Source organism: Anas acuta, chromosome 5, assembly GCF_963932015.1.
Source record: "Anas acuta chromosome 5, bAnaAcu1.1, whole genome shotgun sequence".
Lineage (NCBI taxonomy): Eukaryota > Metazoa > Chordata > Aves > Anseriformes > Anatidae > Anas > Anas acuta.
In genome coordinates, this window is record NC_088983.1 from 35,188,431 (window position 1) to 35,214,677 (window position 26,247).

The 26,247-nt window shown below is 36.9% G+C and overlaps 1 protein-coding gene across 4 annotated transcripts in view; it reads right to left on the reverse strand.

Annotated features, from left to right (window-relative positions):
* Positions 1-1,846: 1,846 nt before the first annotated feature.
* Positions 1,847-26,247, reverse strand: part of RBM25 (RNA binding motif protein 25) — a 33,134-nt gene continuing 8,733 nt past the window's right edge. For 3 of the 4 annotated variants that reach the window (XM_068684047.1, XM_068684048.1, XM_068684046.1), the window contains 17 exons: positions 24,893-24,942; positions 23,686-23,856; positions 22,542-22,599; positions 21,412-21,572; positions 18,099-18,281; positions 15,871-15,924; positions 15,528-15,611; positions 11,667-11,953; positions 10,565-10,769; positions 10,164-10,253; positions 8,879-8,952; positions 8,055-8,205; positions 7,361-7,685; positions 6,372-6,646; positions 5,823-5,921; positions 4,582-4,629; positions 1,847-3,398 (listed from right to left, as the gene is read on the reverse strand). In XM_068684047.1, the coding sequence (XP_068540148.1) occupies positions 3,306-3,398; positions 4,582-4,629; positions 5,823-5,921; positions 6,372-6,646; positions 7,361-7,685; positions 8,055-8,205; positions 8,879-8,952; positions 10,164-10,253; positions 10,565-10,769; positions 11,667-11,953; positions 15,528-15,611; positions 15,871-15,924; positions 18,099-18,281; positions 21,412-21,572; positions 22,542-22,599; positions 23,686-23,856; positions 24,893-24,942 (2,408 nt within the window). In that variant the 3' untranslated portion in view covers positions 1,847-3,305. The remainder of the gene's footprint in view (positions 3,399-4,581; positions 4,630-5,822; positions 5,922-6,371; positions 6,647-7,360; positions 7,686-8,054; positions 8,206-8,878; positions 8,953-10,163; positions 10,254-10,564; positions 10,770-11,666; positions 11,954-15,527; positions 15,612-15,870; positions 15,925-18,098; positions 18,282-21,411; positions 21,573-22,541; positions 22,600-23,685; positions 23,857-24,892; positions 24,943-26,247) is intronic. The other variant, XM_068684049.1, reaches the window with a different exon arrangement.

Genomic DNA, 26,247 nt, shown 5'->3' on the forward strand with positions numbered 1-26,247 from the left:
GCAAGCTATCCTCCTGCAAGCAGCTATCTCCGTTAATAAAAGCATAAAAAAAAAAAATAAATCCAAGTGTTCCCTCTCTTAGTAATAGGAAAGCTCTAGAGTAGTGAGAAATACAAATTAAATGAGAAACTAATCTTACAGTTTGGGGCCTTCCCACTGCCCACATTTAGAGCCACAACGGTGTAGCTAGATGCTTTTTAGTGCAGAGGCTCCTGTTCAGATAGAAGACAGGAAGCCCTAAATTAGAAATGTAAAAAGACTACATGAACATGTTAAGTGTTCTAAGAACAAAAAAAGTCCCAAAATAACAACAGTAATGTAAAAATACATCATTCTTGGTAATTAATGTTTCTTGTTCAAGGCTTCTTCGCTTCATTTCAGTGTACGCCAAGGGAAACAGTACTTCAGTGACATACCATTGCTTAGAGTATGTAGTATGCAGAAGGGCAGTTGCACAACGTGATTATGAGACAAGTTCAGTTATGGTATAACTTCCAAGCCCAGCTCCACAACAATAAAGTCCAGATCAATGACTAGCACATCTAGTTCTGTTGTGGAAACTGGTATTTTCCCCCTCTGTACATTAAGTTTTGAGATAGTTTCTATCATGTAATGAATCATTGTGGCATATTGCACTGAACACACAATTTGCTAATGGTTTGTTTTCACTATACCACTATTATTTCTGTGCATTAACATACTAGCAATATTAAATTGCACATTCAGGCAGTAAAGTGGTGTAATTTAGAATTGGCAAGTCTTTTTTTTTTGTTTTTTTTTTTTTCAACTTAATCTTGAAATAATTCTGTTCCTGTGTGTTGAAAGAAAAAACACTTAAAGGGAAGTTATTTCAAGAACCTCTCAGCAGTATGCAGATTTGTATTCTACCCTGCAACATCACGCACAGACACTATATTGTTATCAATGCGGAGCAGTAACACTAATTTGAGTAATAGCTGACACCAAAAGGTGATTTTTTTAAAGCAACAGCTTGCATTAGAAAAGAGGAAAACCTTGTTGAAGTACTTGCAAAAACCAGACAGTGTAGTGACCATTCCTTCTTCCTTCCATTACAGATGAAAGCCTCAACTTCTAAAATTTAAACTGGAATGTTAATTTTTTTAGTATGTTGCAACAGGACATTTAATTTCATAGATGTCTTCCTCACAGAGATTCTTCCTTTGGTCTCCTTAGGAATGTTACATGCTTATGTCCAGTTCATAAATAGTAGTAGAAGATAAATATACAGCTTTAATGGAGGGCAAAAGAAAATAAGCTGAAGTTTCATGACTTGAACTTTCCCTGAAGAATCTCAACAAGCACATCAGGCAACCTGTCTCACAGTAGCATTAGAAAGCATCTGTTGTCTTTAGTCTGTTTAAATACCAATTATGACAGAGAATGATGCATTAGAACAAAAAGCACCCATGAAGTTCACCTCTTCTCTATGTATACTAAAAACAGAACATATTTTAAACTACTTTAGAATTTGGCATATTTTTTTGGTAAGTGCTGATCCAAAACTATGGGGAGAATGGGGAAGTTGCAGAAAAAAAAGGAAGATTGCAGCATGTAAGTGTGTGCGCTTCATGCAAACTTAAGCATAACATGAAGGGAACATCCAAGCATTAGACTTCAAGGTAAACAGCATTCTGCTGCAGGGATGAGAACGAACACACTGGGATCACATCTGTATTTGCAGGCTTCTAGTGACCCAAAGTGGCAAGTTTAAAAGAAACACCCCTAATTTGTGAACACTTCTTGATTCATTGGATTCAGAAAGCAAACATTAATTAAAATTGCATGCTGTACTGCACAAGACTCAAAAAAAATGTCAGTCCTTAAATCAAATATATACATTTTTAATATCTGAAATATTTACATGGTGGAACCTTTACACGATCCCGTTTGTTAAGAACAGTGTTTTCAAGTGTCCTCTCCAGATACAAAGAACTAGTAACTCAAGGTCACAGTTATGTTTTCTGAACAGGTCAACCTGTATCCTTCAGTTAAATACAATACAGAGATACTGGAACACCTTTACTTAATTTGTTTTCTATTAAGAATTGTGTTTAAAAATTAAAAATGTTTGACAGTTTGCTCCCTGGAACACAGTCCTCCTGCAATCAAGACAGCTCATAGCACATTATTGATTTGTCTTCTTACCTGGGTATGAGATAAAAAATGCAGTTTACAGTACATCTCATCATTTGTATCACATCAGCCTATTTATAAAAATCCATACAAACGATGCAGGAAAATATCACCCTCTTTGTGGACAATAGACTGCTTACAGTAGAAAACAAAAGTCAGGGCTTGTTTTAACAGTATGGATAAAAACAAGACTTCAGTTTTGTTTGAAAATTTATGGTTTAGTTCTTGTCAACTGCTACACTCAGTTACATCTCTGAAGCTTCCCAAGTAGGTGTCTTTTCTTCCTTAAGTTCTATAAAAAAAAAAGTTATTTTTAAAAACTTTAAAAAAATCTGATTACTTTGGAGACAGAAGGGCTAATAGAGAAGGGATAAAATGAATTCAGCAGAAAATAAGCTAGGTTTAAAAAAAATTAAATAGCACTTACTGAATTACGGTCCTGCTCTTGTTTTAACTGAGCTGAGAATAAAAAACTTCCTGCAATTTGCACTTCCTAGGAAAGAAGCAGAGCATCTGCAGGAGATTAAATTCCCAGCTTTACTAGTAACTCTAAATGAGCAATGAAGTACCAAGACTACTTCTGGTTCATGTCAGAATCAGAAGTATAAGGGAACTTCTTTTCCAGAGGCAGGTAAGGGACCAGAAGAACACGCAAAGCTGTTCTGTGAAAGCAGCTCAAGCCGCTTATTTTTTAAACTGTATTCTGATCATTCCTTAAATAAAAAGAGGGAGAATAGAGGAAAAAAAAAAAGCTGATAAATTTGCAGTAAAATCATCCGTCTTCGTCCGTAACTGATAATAGTTCCACATTAAGTGCAAGTGTTTTGCAAAATGGGCCTTTTTTTTTTTTTTTTTTTAATATTTACAAGAATCAAAGTAACATAACAAGATTACCAGAGAGCGTGTACAGTAGCTGCAGCTTATAAAACATACCGGTAATTGTACCTGGTGAATTATAAAGAGAACCAATGCAGGATTTCAGATAACTAACTGAGAAGGGTAAAAGGGGCCTCAAAGCAGAGGACAAAAAAATTCACATTTTCTACATAAAAAAATACAGGTCTCAAGTCTCTGAGAACAGAGAAAATTCAAAGTCTTTGAACGATGGAAAAAAAATTGAAAAATGGAACCCTAGAAGCAAGGAGAGTGCTTTATTTCACTAGACCAATCTTCTTGGCTTCTGTCTCGTATATCAACAACCGCCACATTTTGACTATGAAAACTTCAGCTTCTTCATCTAGTACCTGTGGGAAATACACATTTCACAGATTATTTTTTTAGGTTAGGCATTGTAGTAATAAAGATTAATCCTAGTAGACATATCAAAGTCTGCCATTTGTAGTCAAAAGAAAGATGACAATACCATTTTTATCAAAGTAGAGTTGATCAAATCAAAGTTAAGCATCTGAGTGAGGCATCAGATTTTATTCATTTCGTCTGTCCTGCATTTATCACCTGACTTGCCTTCAAGTATATATCTTATATACTTCATACCTTAGTATGACTTTAATTATGTACTTGCATAAGGCAGCTTTGAGCACAAAGATATAAAAGCACCACTAATGACTTCCTAATAATGGCTTGGGAAAAGGCAGAGAAATAACAAGCCTGGGAAGAATGTAAAAAAATGGACACATGGAATTTTCTATTAATTCTCTGTAAGTCTCTGCTCATTTTCAGCTTGGAACTTCCTTGGATCCTATTTTATTTAGTAACAAATCCCTTGATGGGTTTCTCTTCCTTGAGCTTACTATCCAGGCTTCTTTTGAGTCCTTACAGAATTTTAACACACACAAAACTTCTCAGGAAGTTTCTCATATTAAACCAAAAACCACCTACTGACTTGTGCTGTGAATCTGACTCCTACCAACTTGATGCCTCTAAATTTTATTTCCAGAAGAGAGGAAACAATCACTACTTAATCACCTTTCAATCTATGAAGACAAGCTGAAGCAGTAGCCTTATTTCATAAAGTTTCCTCCTTCTAACACCGAGCAAACAACAAAAACAAAAACCCACAAGTTTTCATAGTCTACAGAAGATCACCTTTTACTCATTAATTAGGAATAAACCTACCATAACATTAATTATAAAAATCAAGTTACAGGAATGAGAATAAATAGAAGTTCAAGATTCAACAGTAATAGAACTGTACCAGAAACCTCTCTCTAATGTTAGGGACAGAATTTCAACACTTCCAAATACAAAGAAGCCCTCAGCAGCGATCAGTATTTTGTATTTAGATGCCACAACTACAAAGTCATGTCTGTTTTAGCATTACATGTTTAATCAAATCAGCTTTCATAATACCCTACAATATACACGTTCTATGAACACCAAGTATTTGTTATGGACTCCTAATTCACACACTGACTGCTACCTTCTGCATATCACAGAAGCTATCTCAGTTATACAATTTTTGCTTACCATGGCAACATCATCCAGTATGCTCTGTGGTGAGCTGTGAGCCATAACCTGAAAGGAACAAATATTTTTAGTTTGAAAACTCAAAGTAAATTATTTGAACATATTTGGGGGAAAAAAAAAAATCAGTCTGTACTTCAAGGATTTTGAATACTTTGTACATGAGGAAGTGTTTCCAATTTATTAGTTTCGAGTATTAGCCAGGGTAACATTAATATTAAACTACATCAGATTCAATCATAGTGAGTACTAGTTTATTGCTCATTACTGAAGATTATGATCCAGCAAGCTTCAGAGATTCAACAGGACCTCTGCTTGCTGGCTATCTGTGCATCAGTTAAGCTCTCCTAATTTAAGTAAGCTCCCCTTTATCCAACAGTACGTTCCTGATAGAAGACTAAAGCCAAATCTTGAGCAAAATTCTCCCTGTATCACTTTAACTGAATTTCAAATCTGTCTTTTTAAGCATTTCATTTTTCAGAATCGTAATATATCATTTAATACTAGAAAACAATTTCATTTTTATGTTTCTTTTGAATATAATTTAAAATTTTGCAAATATTCAGCTTCTGCTTTTCACTTTCTACTAACCACCCATGCTACAAAAGTGGTTTTTGAAATTCCCTATCTATGAAACAGCAATAAAGATGTTGTGATGTATAAGAAAGCAAGTTACTAGACTTCTAGTTTCTAACTTGATGGAATAATCTCTGCAGAGTTTACTTTAAACAAGTCATGTAATGGCTAAAAGGTATGGCAGAATGACATCTAATTCTAAGTCTAAAGCCTCAGTATTTGTTTAATACTGAAGAAACAAAGCATCTAAAAAGCTTTTTAAGAAATTAATCTAGTTAACCTAAAAATTATGCAAAGTCAGCCTACTGGCTTTCCCTGAATTCAGGCATCTTCTTTTTTTTTTTTTTTTTTTAAGTTAAGTGTTAACAGCAAATGAATTATTAACTCTGAAATCTAATGGTCAAACTATCAAGCATAAGAGCTGCTTTTATTTCATCAATCCAATCCAGTCCATATGTTTATCTAAGAGAACAGCATCTGACACACACAAATTGTATGAAAGCATGAAAGGAGGTAATCTGTAAAACAGAGTACATACTAACTTCAAGTACATTGACAACTGCACACCAGTATTATATATAGAGAAGATAACAGACTGCCTTCAAAAATAGATATTGCCATCATTGCTGTAGCTTAAAAAGGGAACAACGGACCAAGAAGATACTGACCTTTGAACAAACAAAGTCAACTAGCGTGGCTTCTTCTTCACCAATATATTCTATTATTTTCTTGTTTATCCACGGTCTAATTCGACGTTCCATTAGTGTCTGAAGAAAAAGCACACAGTAATCCATAAGTTTTACTTCCCTGAAACAATACTGGCAGCTAGAACAAACCCTACTGTTTAGTGAAAGATACCTTTTGCTACTAGCTTAGAAAGAACCCATAGTGATTTAGAATCAGTATTTCTGATATCCGATTGGAAACGTTTCTAGATGACCCACACACATACACCTTCTATAACACTACTAGACAAATTGAGTCATTACTAGACACCTTCTATAACCCTACTAAACAATTCAGGAGAGACCAAAACAATAGGCATGCTCATAATAAGTATTAAATGTGAAAAAGAAATATAGTACTCAAGTCTGATTCCATTTGATGGTGCTACTTAATCCACTGCAGTCCCAGGAATGAGGTGTTCCTATGCAATTCAGAAGTTTGTTTGGAAAAAATTCTGCTTTTTGCAAATTATTAAAAACAAATCAACTTACTGAATCCACAATTGACCAGTCAAGAGGATATGCAAAAAGCTCTGGTTTTGCTGTGGGAATCTTCTCAATGAGACTCTTAATATGTTTGCGTTTTTCTTCTGTATTGACACTGCCTTTAATATTGCTTTTATCTTCATCTCCATAATCCAGGGGTACGAGTTTCCTTTTCCGGGGCACATCATCACTGTCTTCATCGTCAAATTTATTGAAAACACTATCCACAGCAAGCTTCTTCCTTTTCACAGCATTGGGCTGATTAGGACTATTGCAGGCACCTACAAACCATAAGACAGAATTACATATTCATAAAATTCAACTGAAGCTAGTTTGCTCTTCATGTATTTCTCAAGGAGTAGCTGTGTTATATAAGTATCTATGAATGCCAACAAATATTTTAATCTCTCACAATCTGTTATAAAAATGCCAAGCTCAAACTGAGCTTCTTCAAGATTCCAGGAAAAACAGGCTGCTCTTTTCTACTCTGAAACCAATTAGCATCCCTAACTGAGAGAAAGGGACTACGGCACGAGCTCAAACTCTACCAGAGGCAAAGCACAGAGATGAAAGGTTACTCTGAATCTAATGTTTTCTTCTTTGAAAATTGATCAATAGTATTTGCGAATAAATAAAGGCAGTACCTTAATTAAGGTACCTCTAGTACCTTAATTAACATACTTGCATCAATGAATAGTAGCAATGAGCTTTCACATAGAATTATTAATCCCAACTCAGAGCTTTCCTTAAAAAAAAAATAATAGTAAGCCTTGAGGATGACAGAACTTCCCTCTCTCTTCCCCCCCTAGATTTTAGAAGTGATCCATAAAAGGTATCTACTGGACAGTAGAAATCAATCAGATCATCAGGATAACAACAACTTAATAGAATATGCCAAAATGTTCAATATAGTTAGAGAACTGTGTGACTGCTCATTTTGGCTTTTTCTTTAATTATGAACCCATATAGAAAATCAAAATAATATGTAAACTTGCCCAGTTTGAGACTAAGTCCTATTTTGGGCCGATGCTCCTCCGGCTGTTGTTGATCAGGTGAATTTTCATGAGGGATAATAATGCCACAGGGAGATTCATCACCAGGTGTGTTAGGGGTTGCATTTCCACTAGCAGAAGAAACAGATGGGGCAGAACTGATTGGTCGTAAAGTTGGTTTAAGGCAGGGCTTTTGTTCAGGCTCCTCCTCTTCTTCCTCTGGCTCTTCTCTTTTTTCTTCTTTTTCTGCTTTTTCCTCCTCTTCTTCCTCAGACTCTGGCTCTTGTTTGATTTGCGGCTGCCTACGCCGCTCAGCCTCCTGCTCCATCTACAATGAAATAGAATTAGGAAAAAAAGAAACTCTCAAAACCAGCACTGTTTAAAGAGAATCTAAAGGCCCACTGCTTCCCTGGCAGTCTGTTAACAAATACATGCAACTACTGCCATTTTAGTATAAAAAAAGTCAATGCACCATTTGTTTTTGAGCTCCATCTAAGCACAGATCTGAAGTTACTTTTCATTTCCAATATTCTTACTGCTTTCCTGGAATTTTTAAATTTTTTTTAAAGAAAGAAAATACAACAAATATTAACCTTCAACTCTTACAAATTTTTGCTCGCTAAATACATTTTTGTTTTACTGAATACCAGCAGAATACTAAGGGATGTTTTCCCCTGTCAGATCAACAGCTACTTACCCTCTGGAGTTCTGCATCTGGATCTGGGTGTCCTTCTGCCAGAAGGCGCTGCCTAATTTCTTCTAGTTCTTCCTTTTCCCTTTTCCTATCCCGTTCATCTGCTTCCATCTCTTTCTCCCTGTCTCGTAGCCTCTTCTGAAGAGCACTACCCCTACAAAAGATACAGAATTGGCATTTCAAAGAACATTCCAAATGTGAACCTTATATGACAATACAAGAAACACCCGATAAAAAGGTCTTCCACTAATTAAAAACAAGAGTTTTTTTAAGAGCATCTACTGTCCTGTATTTTTCTGTTGCAAAAATACAAGTTCCCTGCATTACTATACGGAATTTACCTCATCATGTTAAAGAGAAAACGTGACTGCCAATCACCTCAGGAAAAGAATCAAATTTATCAGAATCGGATCTTGACAAGTACGTATTTCTGTAAGACTAATTTGTTCCAAGTTTTTAGTTAGTACCATGCTGAAGGATTTTCCCCATCCTTAATACACTTGTTCTTGATACAACTCAGAGCTTCCTTGTAGTGAACTATTTAGAGACATTTCATCCATTCTTCCTGCCCTCTCCACCTTATTTTGTAATTGATCACTGAAGTGGCAGGAAGGAGCAGCTGCTCCCAAGCATTAGCAAGTAGCAATAAAAGGTCTTTTCCTTTTCCCTCTACCCCTTAATCAAGTAATGACAAAATAATTAATGTCCCTTACATCACCACCTAATCACTCAAATGTAAGCTTCATGAACCTCTGCCAACAAAACCCACAATTGTGTTAAAATGGTCAATTAATATTTTCTTGCCTGGAATCTATACAAAGACATACCTGTAGTATTTTGGATCATCTCTGTCATCATCATAATCTTCTAAGAATTCTTTTAACCGTTTGGCTTCTTTTGCCTGCAACAAATTGAAGCATAAGTAATGTTATTTCTGGTTTAAAATCTAGTAATAAATTAACTTGCTAATATTACTATCTGCTGTGCTTCAAAGTACAGTTTTCCAGACACAGAAATACCGTATGACATCATGCTCAACATTAGAGGCTTGGAGGAAAGGCAGTGGGGGGGGGAACCTTTGGAGTTATGGCATTTGTCTTCCAAGTAGCTGCTATGCATGATGAAGCTTAACTTCCCTGGAAAACGTTAAATACTTACCTGCGGCTGGGAAGCAGCAAATTAATTCCTTATTTTGCTTGCTTCTGCAGTTTCTGCTTTATATATTAAACTGTTTTTATCTCAAACCATGAGTTTTCTCGCTTTTACCCTACCAATTCTCTTCTCCATCCCACTGGGAGGGAAGGAGCAAGCAGCTATGTGGGGTTTAGCTGCCTTCTGGAGTTAAAACAGAACACCTCCCAAGCTTCTAGGGCAAAAAAGTTAAATTCCATGTAAACCAAATGTCTTTTTTCTCATTTTTGTTTTATTCTTCCCCATATCTCTTTTCAATTTCTGCTTTGCAGCAATTCCCACTCCACCTCCTACTTAGAACTCTCTCATATCTTCTCCCTTTCTCTAGGACAATTATGAAGTGAAATGTTAACACCATCATTTAAAATAATATCTTCAGCAAAAACCTGTTAGCCTACGGAAGCATCTATTTTTTAAAGCTGTCAGTTCAGACTAGACTTTCAAGTATTAAATTGGTAACTGTGGTAATTTCACAACTAATGAACTGAACCCATAAATTTAGCAGTGCTTAAATGTTATAGAAGGTTCAGGCACATGAGCAGGTTAGAAATAAAGACTGTTCTAGTTCCACTGGTATGGCATAGAAAATGTAGTAGGTTTTGCTAAAAATCTGACAAAAATACAGATTACAAAAGGAGTAGTACATGGTAATCAAACCATAGCATTTTCAGCTGCCTACTTCTCATTCTTTTGCCTTCATAAGATCAAGCTGCTAGGTTTTGTTTTCTAGACTTTCAACGGTACTCCTGCTTTTGTTTGACATCTTTTTCAAGTGTAACTGATATTTTTGTATAAAAACAAATCTGCATGTATACAGGATTGACACTATCACTATCCATAAAGATACCAGCAGACTGTTCTATTCTAAATAGGACACAAAGAACAAGGAGAAAAAAAATCACAGGTAAAACCAAGCCTTACCATTTCCCTCCTCCTTTCTTCTTCTCTTTCAGCCTCTTTTTCATATTCTCTACTTTTCTTCCTTTCTCTAATTTCCCAGTTTTTAAGACGCTACAACAGAAGAAAAAGACACACACTTGTCTCAACATTAAAAACAGCACTACTACATTGAAGTTAGTTTGAATTAATGTTTTGAAAAGTTTACATTAAAATTTGGTAAAATTAGTTATTTATAGTTTAAGACCCTAGAATAAGTCCAATGTTGTTCTGATTAACTGACACACCTGCCTCAGTTCATACAGTCAAGAGATTAAAAGTGTATTAAGAAGAGAGAAGGAATGGTGTATTTCACAGTAGAACAGTTAGTGTCACCCAGCAGAAGTTTTCTTTTTCCTTAAGGAATCTTATAAATTCCAATCTACCTCTTGATATGCAGCTTCTTTCTCCCGCAGTTTCCTCTCTAGCTTTCGGCGTTCATAGGCATCTTCTTCATCTTCTTCTCGGTCTCTCTTTTTATCTTTCTCTCGTTCTCTTTCTCGTTCTCTTTCCCGTTCTCTCTCACGTTCCCTTTCCCGCTCTCGTTCTCTTTCCCGTTCCCGTTCTCTTTCCCTGTCTCTGCTTTTTTCTCTGAAGGAAGCAAAAAGACCGAATTTAAGTAGAGCCCTCAATGTCCACTCAATCTAACGATGCCTCTCCAAATGCATAATTGTGAGCAGTCTTGTGCAATTATACAAGACTTTATAATTAGCCAATACAGCAATAGGCACAGATCAATATTTTAATATATTTAGTACCTATTTTATCTAAACGTAGTTGTTTGAACACTGCAACCATTAAATACAAGTATCTACAGAAATTAAGCATGAGCACATTGCGACTCCTTATGTTAGTAGTTCTCCATAACAAGTAACAGCTACAGATACTACAAAAAGGGTATGCTTAAATAAGTCCTTCATGGCTTGCATGATAACATGAACCCTGCCTATAAGAAAACTTAACATGAAGCAGCTATTTTTCCTACACTGAAGAGGAAAAAAAGCAGCATATAAGAGCCCGACACAATTAGTCATAGTTTAAGACTGAAAGAGGAATACCCTTGCATTAAAAAAAATACACCCAAGAAAAAGGTAAGAAAAAAGTGAAGTAAAGACACTGGAGAACTTCAAGGAGAAATGAAACTACCCACCAAAAGATTTTAAAAAAAATCTTGACAAATTGAAAAAAAATCTTGATAAATTCCTGACAAATAAAAAAATTATCGATAAAACCAGCATCCAAGCCATAGTTGGAGGGTTGCTTACTGCATATTACAATTGTTATATTTTTGTGCTGTGCAGGAAATAAAGTATTCTTCTGATTTGTATAAAAACAGTATTTCCTAAAATCTTGATTTCCTTTTTTTACACTAATCTTCCAAAAGGACCATTCTTTTTTTTGAATGGCAGCTGTTGTCGTGAACTATATACATTCAGAAAAGAACACTAGTGAAAAAAATAAAAGAGATAGCAATTAAAGTGTATTTACCTTGATCTGCTCCGATCCTTGTTGCGGTCTGAACTCCTTTCACGATCTCTGTCCCGATCTCTGTCCCGTTCACGGTCTCTGTCCCGGTCTTTAGTTCGGTCACGATCCCTATCTCGCTCCCGTTCACGCTCCCGTTCCTTCTCCTTCTCTCGTTCACGTTCACGCTCCCTCTCTCTTTCACGCTCCCTCCTTTCTCGTTCACGCTCTCGTTCCCTTTCTCTTTCTCTGCGTTCTTTTTCAATTTCCTGTCTTTCTTTCTCCTTTTTGCCTTTTTCCTCCTCCAGTTTCTAAAAACCAACAAGAGAACTTTCATAGTTAATTTTGCAGTTATAGGAACTGGATCTTCCCGGCGCAACACACAAGGCTGGTAATGGAAATACCAAAACCGCCCATTGATTTTAAAATATTAAATAGGGTTTGGTGGGTATCTTTTGGAACTCATAAGTATGAAATCAAAATGCAGCAATCACAAGACTAGATTTCGTGCAAAAGCATAGATCTACACAGACCAGCAATCTCCAACCTTAGCAGAGCAGGGCTGGCCTCTTATTGTAAGCTGACTAAACTGCACATACACAGTGCACTGCCAGTCATGATTCAAGTGGGCCATGAATTCCATTGGCCCTATAAGCCACTTGGGTACAAACAAAGTGAACTTTCATCTAGAAAAATATATTTCAGTGGAATGCTTACTGGACAGTGTGGGGTTTTTTTGTTTTGTTTTCGCAAGAAGTCTTGGCAGACCAAAACCATCCTATATGAAAAGTTGGGTAAAGAAATTTATCCACTTACACATGGTGCATGTGGTTTAACAGTGAAGAGAGCTGCAACCTTTCCCCTTTTCCCTCCCTAAAAAAGTTCTAACAGTTCATTGGTAAGAACTGGACTCTGCAGAATGGAATCCTTAACTTCCACCACTGCAAGATGGAAAGAGTTACAAAAAAAAGGTTGGAAATAGCTCTTTCGAAACACAGAAACTAGAGGGTTACCTGCTACAGTTTTACTAAAAATTGTACAAAATTGCAACTTTTTTTTTTTCAATTAGAAACAGTTCCTATGACCAGAATTCCTATAAGACAATAGAAAATACATCAACAGAATGATAGATAAATCCATCCTTGGAAGCAATTGTTATGTGTTAACTTACAGATGCTGTGCTAGGACATGGACCGCCAACACTGGATTAACCTTGCCTATAAGCTATGTTTCTGGGAGGAAGAGCAAGTACACGGTTCACAAATATACCAAATAACAACCAAATATACCAAATTTCAACCTGACGGATGCCAGAATACCACTTTTTTTGAACACATATTGAGCAGAATAAACAGGTTTATCCCCTTTGGCTCCACGTTTACCACCACTGAAATGAAATTAAAAACTGGAACAATCATACAGCATTTTCTCTGTTTTTTTGTTTTTCTTTTCTTTAAACAAAGCATTTAAGACAACTTTAAAAAGCAATCTTACCTGATAAGTGTTCTTCTGCCATAGGCACAGGGACCAGAGAACCGACAAAGGATTACAGAAATAAAGCTAATTCACTAGTGATTAATGTATCCAGTGAAACTATACTGCATTGATAGAACAATACAGGCAAACCAATGTTGGATACATTGAAATCACAAAAGGAAAAAGGGACTAAAAATGGTAGGAAATTGGTAGAAAACTGGTATGAAAAACAAAACTTAGGTTCTACAAGGTACACGGGGCTGAAAACCAATTTGTAAAGGACTGTATTTTACAGGAGCTTTACAGTATTAAACCTCAATACGGTCAGATACTAACCTAGGCTGTCAACTTTTAAAAATACAACTTACCTCAAATTTCAAATACTTTTAAAGAAAAGTTTATATACTGAAGTCGTTGATACTTACAGGTTATCTTAGGTGTTCCAATAGAAATTTCTTTGGTAGAACTCCTGCTTTTTTGCCATTCAAAAAACTTTGTGGTGAGAAAAGCATTTCTCAAGAGAGGTTGTTTTTGTTTGTCTTTTTAAAAAATATATTTACACATGTGTAAATACACAAAGTGTTCTGAATTAAAATCCATTTTGTAGACCTGCTTTCTTAAAATCCAATAAAAAAACGTTTACTTTGTAATCAAAATCTGACCTCAACTTCTATCAGCCTAAACAAGAGGATCTGAAAGGGTAATGGGATGGGAACGGTATCAGGTATATTGAAGTAATGAACAGAAATGAACAGGTAGAAGAATTATAAATCTTACCTTGAGCTCTCTTCAGACTCGTCCGTGCTGTAAATGGACGCCCCCTGCAATGCTGATACCCTGACAGTCTGTGGTTATTGTTTTATAAACTCATACCAAAAACATGCAAAGGTTCACTGTGCTCACTAGCCAGCTGCTAAAGATTCAGCCCCTTTTAAACATATCCAATATACACAATGACTACGTCCAGTTGATTTTTTGATGTTAAGAAACCCCAAAATACCCCTCCAATAATAATAAAGATTAAAGGCAGTAAAATGCCCCAAAGCTTCTGAAACAATGAAGCATGTTTTGTTGTTTTGGTTTTTGTTTGTTTTGTTTTTGTTTGCTTGTTTTTGTTAAGCATATAACTTGTTTGTATGTCAATACCAGTGACTTGCTGGGGCTTGGAATTTAACACAATTCTACTGAAGTTTCACCATGAACCAGTTTTGCATTCAATTGCTGAACTTCTCCAGATGATTTCTTCTAGAGTTTTTCCCCACATTTTCATCTCCAACAACTTCAGTCAAGTGAAAAACTGAGTAAGTATACATCCAACAATGTGTAGTCACTTGTGTTTACATGGATAAAGTTGCGTGAAAACATGGTACCATCCCCAGTGACTGCATGTGGTAAAGCTGAATAACACGGGCATACTCCACCTTGCTGTAGCTTCAAGGTTTTCATTAACGTTGATTTAGGGATATTTTCAAATAAAAGCACGTGCTCAAAAGAGGAGCTTGTTGATATTTCCCTACACCAAGGACCATTCCAGTCTCATTGGGGAAAAAATAATACCAACTTTAAGCTGAACATTAAAACAAGAACATTACATGCATATTTTCCTTACTACCTATAAGTACTATTTTCCATAGCAGAAACATTCACAGATGCAATAGCATTAATGGAAACTTCTGTACGTGGGAACTGAGGTGGGATTTGATGTGCACAAACATTTCCAAGCCAGTTACCCCTTTGCATATTTTTCTGAGGGGGCATCCATAAGTATAATAAAAAACAGAAGCTCATACTTACATCCTATTCCATGTTACTTTCCAAGCTGTGAGTTTCATCTTGCATTAGTCACCATATGATCTCTATCATAATGGTGGGGGTCAATGAATAGATTAGCTTTATGGGAATTTACAGTTCTTCCATGCATCTAAAGTTTGGTAAGTCTGGTAACCACTGACCTACTTTTAATCTTTCCCCCACTCTTAAACTTAGAACTATTAAAATAAAAGACTTAAATTTATTCAAGTTTCAATTCTTCATAAAATCTTGGATTATGTTATAAATCTACCTACAGAAACACACTCAAGTGTATGTCTTATACTGCAGCCCCGTTTAGCCTTTAGTTATAAATATCTTGACTTAATGTATGTGTAGAAACTTAAGTCGCCTTTACTCATGATAAAGTGAGAAGACTGCAAAATAATCAGTAGCAATCAGAAGTCTTAGCATAAAGACGTCAAGGGCCACTTTAACGTGGTATTTGTCTTTTGACTGGTAAAGAACTACATGTATATTAAACCTAATATAAACATCATTTTAAGTGACATTGCAACGTACGGCTAAATTTTTATAATAGTGGTTTTTTGGATTTTGAAAAAGCCTAATTTGTATTAAGCGCAAAAACAAGAATACTACCTTGTGTGTGTCTCTGAATTTACTGATCTCTCTTGATATCAGGTCTCTTTTGTCTTCCTCCATTTCTATAGCATTTATATCCTCCTAAAAAACAAGGGGGACAGGAGGAAAAGCATTAAGAGCCATTTGTAAAGACATAGGAGAACAAGAGAAAAGCTGAAGGTTAGAAGTTTTCAACCAGTCTTGTAAGAGATAAATAAAGTCCTTCTGCAGTACCAAACCTGACAGTCTGATGTTAATGAGTGAAAAAAAAATAAAATAAAAAAATCAGATGGACAAGAGTCACAAATCTGGCAACTAGCAGTAAACATAGTCATTGTCAAAGCCTACAATGTAAACGAACCTTGGTGATGAGTGGATAAGGTATCAGTGGGGCCACTGGAAATCTGCGGAAAATCTGCGGAAAAATCCACGGAGATTTTTTTTTTTAAAAATAGATTGCACACTACTCTGAAAAACAATGTTTTGTATGTTTGTACTATAAAGCAATATTGTGTTGCTGTGACCTTATTTCTTGATTCAACAAAATTACAGAAGAACCTCGCTAATTCTCCCTTCTCTGAACTACCTCAATAGATAGTGAGGTCTCATATTAGGAAGACTTCACTGAATTGTGAAGTATACTAGAGGATATTAGTATGCTATGAGAACATCACAAGCAAGACTAAACTACACTTGCCAATATAAACAATCAGGATACTTGTGGTGCATTAAGTCTTGATTTTATTTACTCGCTAATTCGCAAAATTTGGTAAATTGCACCTACTAACTAATAGTGCGAATTAGCGAGGTTCCCCCGTGCTTGAAATAGAAGACCAGATTCCACTCACTCTGTTCCCCGCACACATTTTCAACTCCCCCACATCAGTCATGCCTTCATCCAGAAGAACTAACAACAGACTCAGTTGCTAACACCATTGGGAGTCTTCTTCACCCCCAAGCCCTTCAGGGGACAACAGCCCCGAAGCTAGCAAGCTTCCCCACCCCCCTAACATACATATATATGTGCATCCATCTTCCCTTTCCCCCCACCCCACAGTCCTTCTCTCCTCTCCCCATTATGGCCAAGAGAGCGATGAGCTAGGACCATCTCTTCACTCCCACCTCTATCCACACAGGCCAAAGATGGCAACTTTCAAGTTCCTTTTCCTCCTTCCCAATATGGGAGGGATGATGGGCTGTAATTGCAACCCACATTCGCTAAGAACGTATTTGTCTACTTGACTAGCTCAGATTGGTCAAATTCTACATCATACAGAGCTAGCAGAAACTCTCCATCCCAGTGACTCAGCACTCAGTTCTTTCAAGACTGTGATGGCCTCTTACAGTATGTAACTATCTGTCATTCATGGCCATATGTGTACCCACAGAACAATAAACATTTTAACAATGCTTGTAACAAAAAACACAGCTGGTATCATTAGACAGCAACTCATTTGTAAGTTCTCAACCAAGAAAGCATCTTCTCCCAAAGGAAGGGAGAGAAAAGAAAGACAAATTCTCAGCTCAGCACTCCTGTACTTCAGGTTAGCCATAGCTAACAATGCTGTGGGGCAGATACACTCACTCCCTAAGGGAGATACTGCTTCTTGCACCATGCTTAAACCCCATAAGCATTTGAAACTGAATTATTGCCTTGGAATAGGTACTTTGCAGAAGGCTTTAGTGAGTAAATATCTTGGTCAAAGAATTGTCCAATCTTTCATATTAGGTGCAAATGGCAAGTGTCAGAGCCCATTTTCCCACGGTTAGAAATTTGGCTGGAAAAGCTAAGTCTGAGTTTGCTCATTCTTACTCCCTCTTCTCCAGAGTTTGTTTTCATCCATAAAAATCTCATCCACAGAAGCAGGTCTAAACCAGAACATTCATTCCTGCTTAACATTTTTTTCGCATTACACAATATAGGAAAACCAGATGATCAAATCCAGCCAAATTGACACATGCGTGTAAAAGTAATTTTGTAAAGTAGCAAGATAACAATATGCCTTTCATCCCTGAAGGATCCCTCCAAAGTCTGTGAGGCATACATATATACAGCTAATGAAGTTCATCCACATCTGGAGAGACAGCTGCAGGCAGTTGGATCAAGGCGCACTACAAGAATGCACACTATAAGCAAGAGAGGAAGAATTTCATCAAAAACTACCAGAGCAAATCCTTGCCATTACGAAAGTGCCCTGGCATCTTTCAATGGAAACACAAGGTATGCAGAAACTTTTTACAGTTTTTTGTAAAGTTCTCATCTGAAAAGCCTACATGCACATACAGTTTAAACTGCACTAAATTCAGCATTTCCACCTTCAGAGGGATGAAAGGTTGATTCAAACCTGCCCAGATTCAAACCTGGCAGTCCAAGAAGGCTAGTTGCTTAGATCCCTAAACCATCCCAAAGAGATGGTGTCTATAACTGACTAGCTTTCAGCATAGAACATGAAACTGCTGCTGACATCAAAGCTTGTTGATTTGTTTTCTCATCAGAAGTTTAGGGTTAAAGTGTTTGAACAAGGTTTGGCCATTATATAAAGGTGAGTTGAAGAAAAAATCTGTTTTGTCCAAAATCAAAACACATACGTCCTCCTTCTTTTCCTTTTTCTTCTTCCTGGGGTGAGAGTCAGATTCCTGGGAGGGGGCATTGAGCTCGCTGGAATATTCTCGTATTAAGACTTCAATGGCCCCTTTAATTATCTGATCTCTTCTCTTCGTTTCCTCATCCAGTGCTTCATCATCATCATTTGTGGTCTCTGGTCTGGTGTTCTAAGGAAAAACAGCAAAGTAACAGAAATCAACAAATTAAGAATAATACTAGTTTTATTTCAGAAGTTCACCTTTGGTCATCATTATTTAGTAAATGCTATAGGTGAACAACTAAAGACTGTACAAGTAGTTATCAATTGCATTATTTTACTCAGACATTTTCACAAAAGCAGTAACACGGGGACCACGCAGCTTCACGTGTGGAATGACAGCAGAAAACAACTGTAGGATTGCATACTAAAACAGAACAGATTAAGGAGGAAGACAGGAAAAGAGGAGAGAGCACACACGCTCAGTGAGGCAGTGACTATAGCCCAACTCCTGATCAAAAGTTTCTGCCCTGTTTCCTTCAGAACTTTTAAGTCATTTCAATAGCAGTTCCTCAATGCCTGCTATTTAAGCACCATGCAATACAAATGTCTAACTGTAACTTTAAAATTGCAACTTATAAATGGAGAACTATATTAGAGAAACATTGTTAGAGAAACTACTCCTCCACAAACAATTTTCTTAGTATTGTTGATCAATTACTTCATAGGTTCTCTCATCTTTTTGATGCTTTCCACCTTGTAGCAAGGAAAGGAACAAACAACACGTGCATTTCACTAAACATTATCTGAAAGGGTAAAACACCGATCTGCATACCAAGTAAGGTAACCCACCTCTCAATCCCTTCAACCTTTCAAAAAAATGGAATCTCACCTGAGAATCCAGCTGGGTATCTTGTCAAGCAACAGGTGGTAGATGGAGTGAGGGGGAGGGAAAGGTCTGATAGAGCAGCAGCTAAGAATGAGGGGAAAGGGAGGGTTCAGTTGGTTTTTAAAAGGCTGCCAGGCCAAGGAGAACGGGGCTGAAAAGAGCTAGAAGGCAGTGACAGGGTGTGGAACCGTAGAGCTCCACGGAGAAGTGATCACAGGGAGGAAATAATTTGATAAAGGTTCACTTGCTGTGCTTCTAAGAAATCACGTTTTTTTATACGTTTATTTCTTAAAAAAAAAAAGATTAAAGAAAAATGTTGCAACTTTCGGATGTGTGGCACCAGGATACTAATGATGGTATGAAAGGAACCACAAGCAGGATGATTAAAATACACGTTTATCAAAATTCCTCAGCAATTCACAGACTTTCCTGTCTCCAAATGGCTCTTTGATGGTGATGGTGCTCATCTCACTCTAATTCTACATTTCCATACAATCACCATCCATTGATGTCTTCCGCAAAATACAACTTCAAAGCCACAAACAGTAGCCTCCAGTTTATTATATCAATTGCCCCAAAACCCCCAGGAGCTCACAGAAAATAAAGTTCATGAAATGTAGAAAAAGCTTCACTGGTGCTTTAAGCTTCAGCTGTGAAGCATGGTATTACAAGTGATGCCAACAAGAAAAAAGGAAGCCTGCAGCCAAATCAAACCCCTATCTAGATTAACAGCTAATATATTAAGCCATTCAAAATGCATGAAGTTAGCACTCCCCTTTATTGAGGTACTGAATTTAATACCATATGCTGGGTACACGGGTAAAAGCACGAAGTGCTTCCAGTCATCACTATGCCTCTAGCTCTGGCTAAATAAAATAAAATGAAAGTACATGTGTTCACACTATACTTTACACACCATTATAAGCAAGTCTAAGACTTCTAAAAATTGACTTACTAGTGTAATTAGTATTTTCATTTTCCTGAACAAGAGCTTCTTCTCACTTTTGTTTTACAGTCGGTAATTATTTTAAGTACCAAATACCTTAATGCATCCATAGGGCTTGCTCTGGAACTATTTTAAAGTTCAACAACTTGATTGTGATGTGCGATACATTATTTCAGCAAAAATAGACAAAATTCATTTTAACAGAAATTTGGCAGTTGACTGCCCACTGCCTGGTAACTGCATCTTCTACTGAACGATGTGCTCCTTTCCTTTTCATTAGTTTGTTCCAGAAGATCATCAGCAGAGGGGAAAGAACAAACAACTACTTTGCTAACTCTGGAAGAGTAACTAGTTCTAGCATTTATAAACTTTTAAAGAGTTTCTAAACCAAACTAAAGCAACAGAATAAGGGATGGCACATATTACTGGACTTTAGAATGAACTAGAAATTAATTCTAGATATCCAGTAGTAGTTTACAAAGAAGTTTGAATAAATTAAGCTTCAGTCATGATCAGCAATGAGCCCTGGCAGCCAATAGACAACCTGGGGCTCATTAAGCACAGTCTAGCTAACCATTCAGAAGAAGCGACTATCCCACTATAATCAGCATTGGTGCAGCCTTACCTCCAGTACTGTTCACACTTTTATTCTCTTCCATACAGAATAGACATAAAAAATAGTAGAATGCGTACAAAGGATGGTACCAAAGATGATGAACAGACTTGAGGGCATTGCTATGAAGGAGCAGCTGAGGATACTTGGTTTGTTCAGCTTATAGAAGTGAAGCCTGAGGAGTGACCTCATTGCTATCTACGAATTTCTCACAAGTGGGAGAACAGGAAGAGGTATACATCTTTTCTTGCTGGTGACCAGCAATGGAATGGCTTAAAACTGCATTAGGGAAAGTTCAGATCGGATGCTAGGAAAGGAAGTTCTTCAATGAGAGGGTGGGGAAGGCACTGGAACAGACTCCTCAAAGGAAGCGCTCATGGCCCCAATACTGTCAGTGTTGAACAAGTATTTGTATGTACAACACTTGTGGATACATAATTTAACTCTTAAGTTGCCCTGTGCAAAATCAGGAATTGGACTCGATCTTCATGTGTCTGTTCTTAATCAGGGTATTTTACGATTCTATGATCATAAAAGTTAAATGAAGCTAACTTGTGCACTGACATTCTAAAATATACACTGCTCTGTAAGTTTACGTGGAAGAGAGAAAACTATTTAAAATGTATTAACCACATATGCAGAGTAACTCAAACATTTGTAGTAAACATGGTGAAAGTTTTCAAGAGTGCTGCTGAACTAAGAGCTTACACTTCACTGCCTTTCAACTTATCTTTAGACTCATTCATGTGATTCTGGCAAAACCAAACAGCAGAGACAAGAAAGGAAATCAGGAGACCTGCTCAGTCTGATCTAGCAAGTATGTTACTTAGCCCTCCTGCCAAAATACTACAAATCATACATTATATACGTACCCCATTAGAGGCCTTTCTCTTTGCTTTCCATTCGTCTAGCTGAGCCTTTGTCTTTGCATCAACTTTGACTAGCAGCTTCTTCTCTCCAATCTGGAGGTCATGAAGTAGTCTCAATGCCCGTAGTGTGGATTCTGGTTCTTTGTACTCACAAAATCCAAAGGCTGAAATGAATGATTGAAATGAGAAACAGAAGCGCTAAAACTCTTCAGGTAATTAACTTTAAATAAACAAACAACCCATGTGTTTTAAGTCAATACATTTTGAACACAGGCATTTCACTATTTAAAACCAGGAATACACAAGAAACAGCAAGACAACTCATTGCATGAATCTTTGGAATAATTAATGGCCCAGTGAATAAAATATAAGCAATGAATACATTATGTTTATATGGCTTTTGACATGACCTTAACTAATAAATGCAGTCTATATAAAGACATGTCTCAGGTAGATTTGCAATTGTCTGAAGACCAAGGATGTCAATCAACACTTCATTGTTAAATGAGAGCATTTCAAACTAGGTTCTTCACAACAAGTACATAAAGTTGTGAGACAGACACCTTATGAGAGCAAAATAAAGAAAGAATGATATATGACAAAGATGAAGAAAATTACATCTTAAAAAAGCAATCTATGGAAGATAATTTTTATTAGGCTTCACTGTTATTTCCTGTATCCACTAGAGAAAGTTTATGGGTAGAAATAAATCATTTCAATCTGGGGATACGTAAACAAGATAAATTTTAAATCTGGAAAACCTCCTTAACAGTATGAATAACATATACTAACAGAATAGACAATTACTCTCCAAAAGAGCAAATTTGCAACACTTAAGTCCAGACCAGTAAACATCTCTTGGGGATGGTCTATAAACTCTCAAGTCAGTCTCAGAACAGACAAGTGACCAATATTAGTCCACCAAATAAACTTTTTGCATTTATTTTTCTGTCTTGATTCCAAGGACAGAAAATACTAACTCTTTATCAGGAAGCATTTATCAGTTAAGTATTGTATGCAGTACCTTAACATGTTAAGTAGTAGGATAGCAATGTGTCAGACATTTGAAAATCTGTCAAGTAATAAAAACAGTAGTCTGACTAGAAGAGACTTCAGAAAGCATGAGCATTTACCTTGAAGTTTTCCAGATGCTCCTTGTACTCTCTTCCAACTCAAAACCAAGCCACATTTCTGCAGTAAAGATAAATTTAATCGAATCATTAAGGTTGAAAACAACCTCCAAGCTCATCTGGTCCAGCCAGCCTCCTACTACCAATATCACCCAGTAAACCACGCCCAACCTTTACTTGAACACCCCCAGGGACAGTGATGCCACCACCTCCCTGTGCAACCTGTTCCAATGCCTGACTGCTCTTTCTGAGAAGGAATGTCTCAGAATTTCTAACCTAAACTTCCCCTAGCTCAACTTGAAGCCATTCCCTCTAGTCCTGTTACTAGTTATTTGCGAAAAGAGGCCAACCCCCAACACCGCACACCTTCCTTACAGGGCACTGTACAGAGCAATAAGGTCTGCCCTGAGCCTCCTCTTCTCCAGACTAAACACCCCCAGTTCCCTCAGCTGCTCCTCACAGGACTTGTGTTTCAGGCCCTGCAACAGCTTCATAGCCCTTCTCCGGACATGTTCCAGGACCTCAATGTCCTTCCTGTAGTTAGGGGCCCAAAACTGAACACAATACTCGAGGTGAAGCCTCACCAAAGCAGAGTACAGAGGAACAGTCACCTCCCTGGTCCTGCTGGCTGCACTATTCCTGATACAAGCCAGGATGCCATTGGCCTTCTTGGCCACCTAGGTACACTGCTGGCTCATGTCCAGGCAAACATTGGCCAACACCCCCAGATCTTTTTCCTTTGCCATTATTAAAATTGACTAAATATTTATATTTAATATTCATTATGTATTAGCACGTTTCATTACTGTGTTATATATATTTAATATTTATTAAATACCACTGTTTTCAAATATTTATTAAATATTACTGTTTTAAACACTACAAAACCTTTAATACATTGCAAAGGAAGACAGGTAAAAAGAATAACCATTACTAAAAATAAGCTACATGTCTACATTCACTGACACATACAACTAAAAAAATATCTACTCTTCATTAAATTACTGACTTTAAACTCAAACCTAATTGACTGTTATTCCAGTGAGTAGGACCGATTCTGTTTTTACTTTCACTTTCACTATTTGGGGGTCACAACCTCATTCTTTAGCCAGGGATGAAATTTAACAAGCAGCCCCACTGTACTTACTGCTAGAAGCTGCCGTATGAGCATGTCTGACGCCTTCTCAGAAATGTTGCCTACAAAAACGGTGGTAGTGGGACCACTGTTTTCATCATTTTCTTTGTTCTTTAAGCCCGGGTGATCTTTTCTGGCTCCTAAATGTTTTCCAACCATAGACACTGTGGTAGGAACTAATACCTAGAAAGAGGAGAAAAGGGTATAAAATAGTGTTGTGTTTTTCTGTGTTTAAATCTCTAAAACAACAAAAAAATTGCACATAGACATGTATTTGAAAAATATTTTTTCATATGAACCTTAGTCAGGCTTATGGAGTGAGACATCAATAAGTAGTTCACACTTTAATACTTCATACAACACAAAGAGAATGCCTTTTTCTGGCAAAGAGACAGAAAAAAGGTGCACCTGAACATGGCTACTGGAAGGCCACAAGGCGAGCATACAGAAAGATTAAGTATCACTTGTTTTACGCATTTGCAACATTTGAGTCACAAGTGGTAGCATCTCACCTAACAGTGTACTGTATTCTTAAAAAAAAAAAACAAGCTGCAAATAGAAAAGTAACTCTGACTCAAAACTCAGAAGGCATCAATGGACAAATGACAGGTCTCAAGGCTTTCACAGAGTGAGTGAATAAATGCTACTGTTTTAGTCAATAAACAGCTCTTAGCTACTTGCTTTCAGGCAAGGAGCAACCATTTGTGAAATAGAGTGTATAGAGCTAGGCATAATCATTTGTTCCATTTTGCTGCACCTCTGCAGCAAAACCCTAAAATTAACCCTAGGATTTAATGGTAAATATGCACTGAGTCTCTCTTCTCAAAACCCCTTCAAGATGTGTAACTTCTATTAAAAATAATTTTATCAGGAAAGTGAATAATGAATTTGTTCCAGCATTTGTTTATCTTAAATACACCAATTATCATGAATATATCCTCCTGTAGTAAATAATGCAAGCTATCCAAAAATTCAGTATTCTGGGGAGATTTCACTTAAGCAAAATCATAGGAATGGTAATTCACCTTCACATCAAGAAGTAACCGTCATGCTTCAATTAGCATATTGACATAGCAGCAATAAAAACTATGTATTTCATTTCACAGTATGAATTCTGATGAAATAAAATAAAACCACTGTTGGTATCTACTAGGTATCTACTACCTATGAAATTTTTACTCTCCATTTTATTGCCTCTCATCCCTAGTGTAATACTTACAGTTGGAGCAGGAGCCATAATGCCCATTGGCACAGGAATCATAGGGGTCCCTGAGAAAGACAAGACATTGCTATCAATCAATCTGTCCTGTTGAGATTATTGATAAATACAAATGAACTGATTGCAGGTATGATTTTCAAACCAGTGAGCAAACCAGTGGTCACAAGATTTTTAGTGTACTGATTACCAGTCATTCTCTAAGCATTCAAACACACTCTGAGCACACTAAAAAAACATAAACGTCCTGATCACTTTCAGCATGTTCACGTTTGCTCTTCAAACAAATTTATTTTCAAAGCACATTCAAACCACAGTATTGCTCTAGTTATGTGACAAATGAGGCAGGAAATTCCATAGACAAAGAAGCAGCTGAATTTTTTTTTTTTTAAACACTTGACTTGAAATCTTTAAAACTTAACTTAAAACAGTATTTAATCATGTGAAGTCATGCCATATCCTCCTTCCCACTACTACAACGTTCACCAATGGCCTTAAATACTATAATGGGAGCTAATATTCAGTCATAATAAAGGCTGTTTACCTTTACATGCCAGCTGATACAAAAAAAAAATCTAATAAAATGTTGGGCATCGTCAGGAAACATACTGACAATCAAGACTATGGAAATCATTTTGCTGCTATATAAAAACTCAGTGCACCCGTATCTTTGCTAGTGCCTAGAGACCAAAACTCTGCAACGCAGGAAGAGCATGAGGCCTTAGAGAAGACAACTACATAACTTGAGTTTTGAGGCAGCTGCTTTACAAGAAAAGACTTCACGCTGAGACTCTTCAAATGGGGACATTTGCAAGGCATGGAACCTGACTGAGGTCTACAAGACCACTGAATGACATTTACCAAACTCCCACATCAGAATTCAGAGAGACAGGGGGGTTAAAGACTGACATAAAAGTAGCACTTTACACAGTAAATGATATTTATGGTAATGAAATTCTGGAATCTGCTGCAGCAGGTGACAGTGGCAACAGTATCAGCAGGTTCAAAAGCTTAAAATGCTCATGAATCCTAAGTCCATTAGCAGAAAAAAGGAAGTGCAGGATATCACACATCCCTAACATATCGGCTGTGAAAACCACAGTTATATGAGGGAACAGACCTGAAAAGCAGTTAGGTGTAAACATGCACCCTAAAAATCATCCCACTGCCCAGACAAAACATCAGGCTATATGGACTGCAGGTCTGACCCAACAGAGCATTTCTTACATATAAAAACTGAGTTTTATATCTTAATGGTATCTGATTAATCTTCAGAAATGACAGGAGATACCAGAACCACCAAAATTTTTATTTTAACAACCGTATTTTTAAGCAAAGCAAAAACATTTTCCTAACTT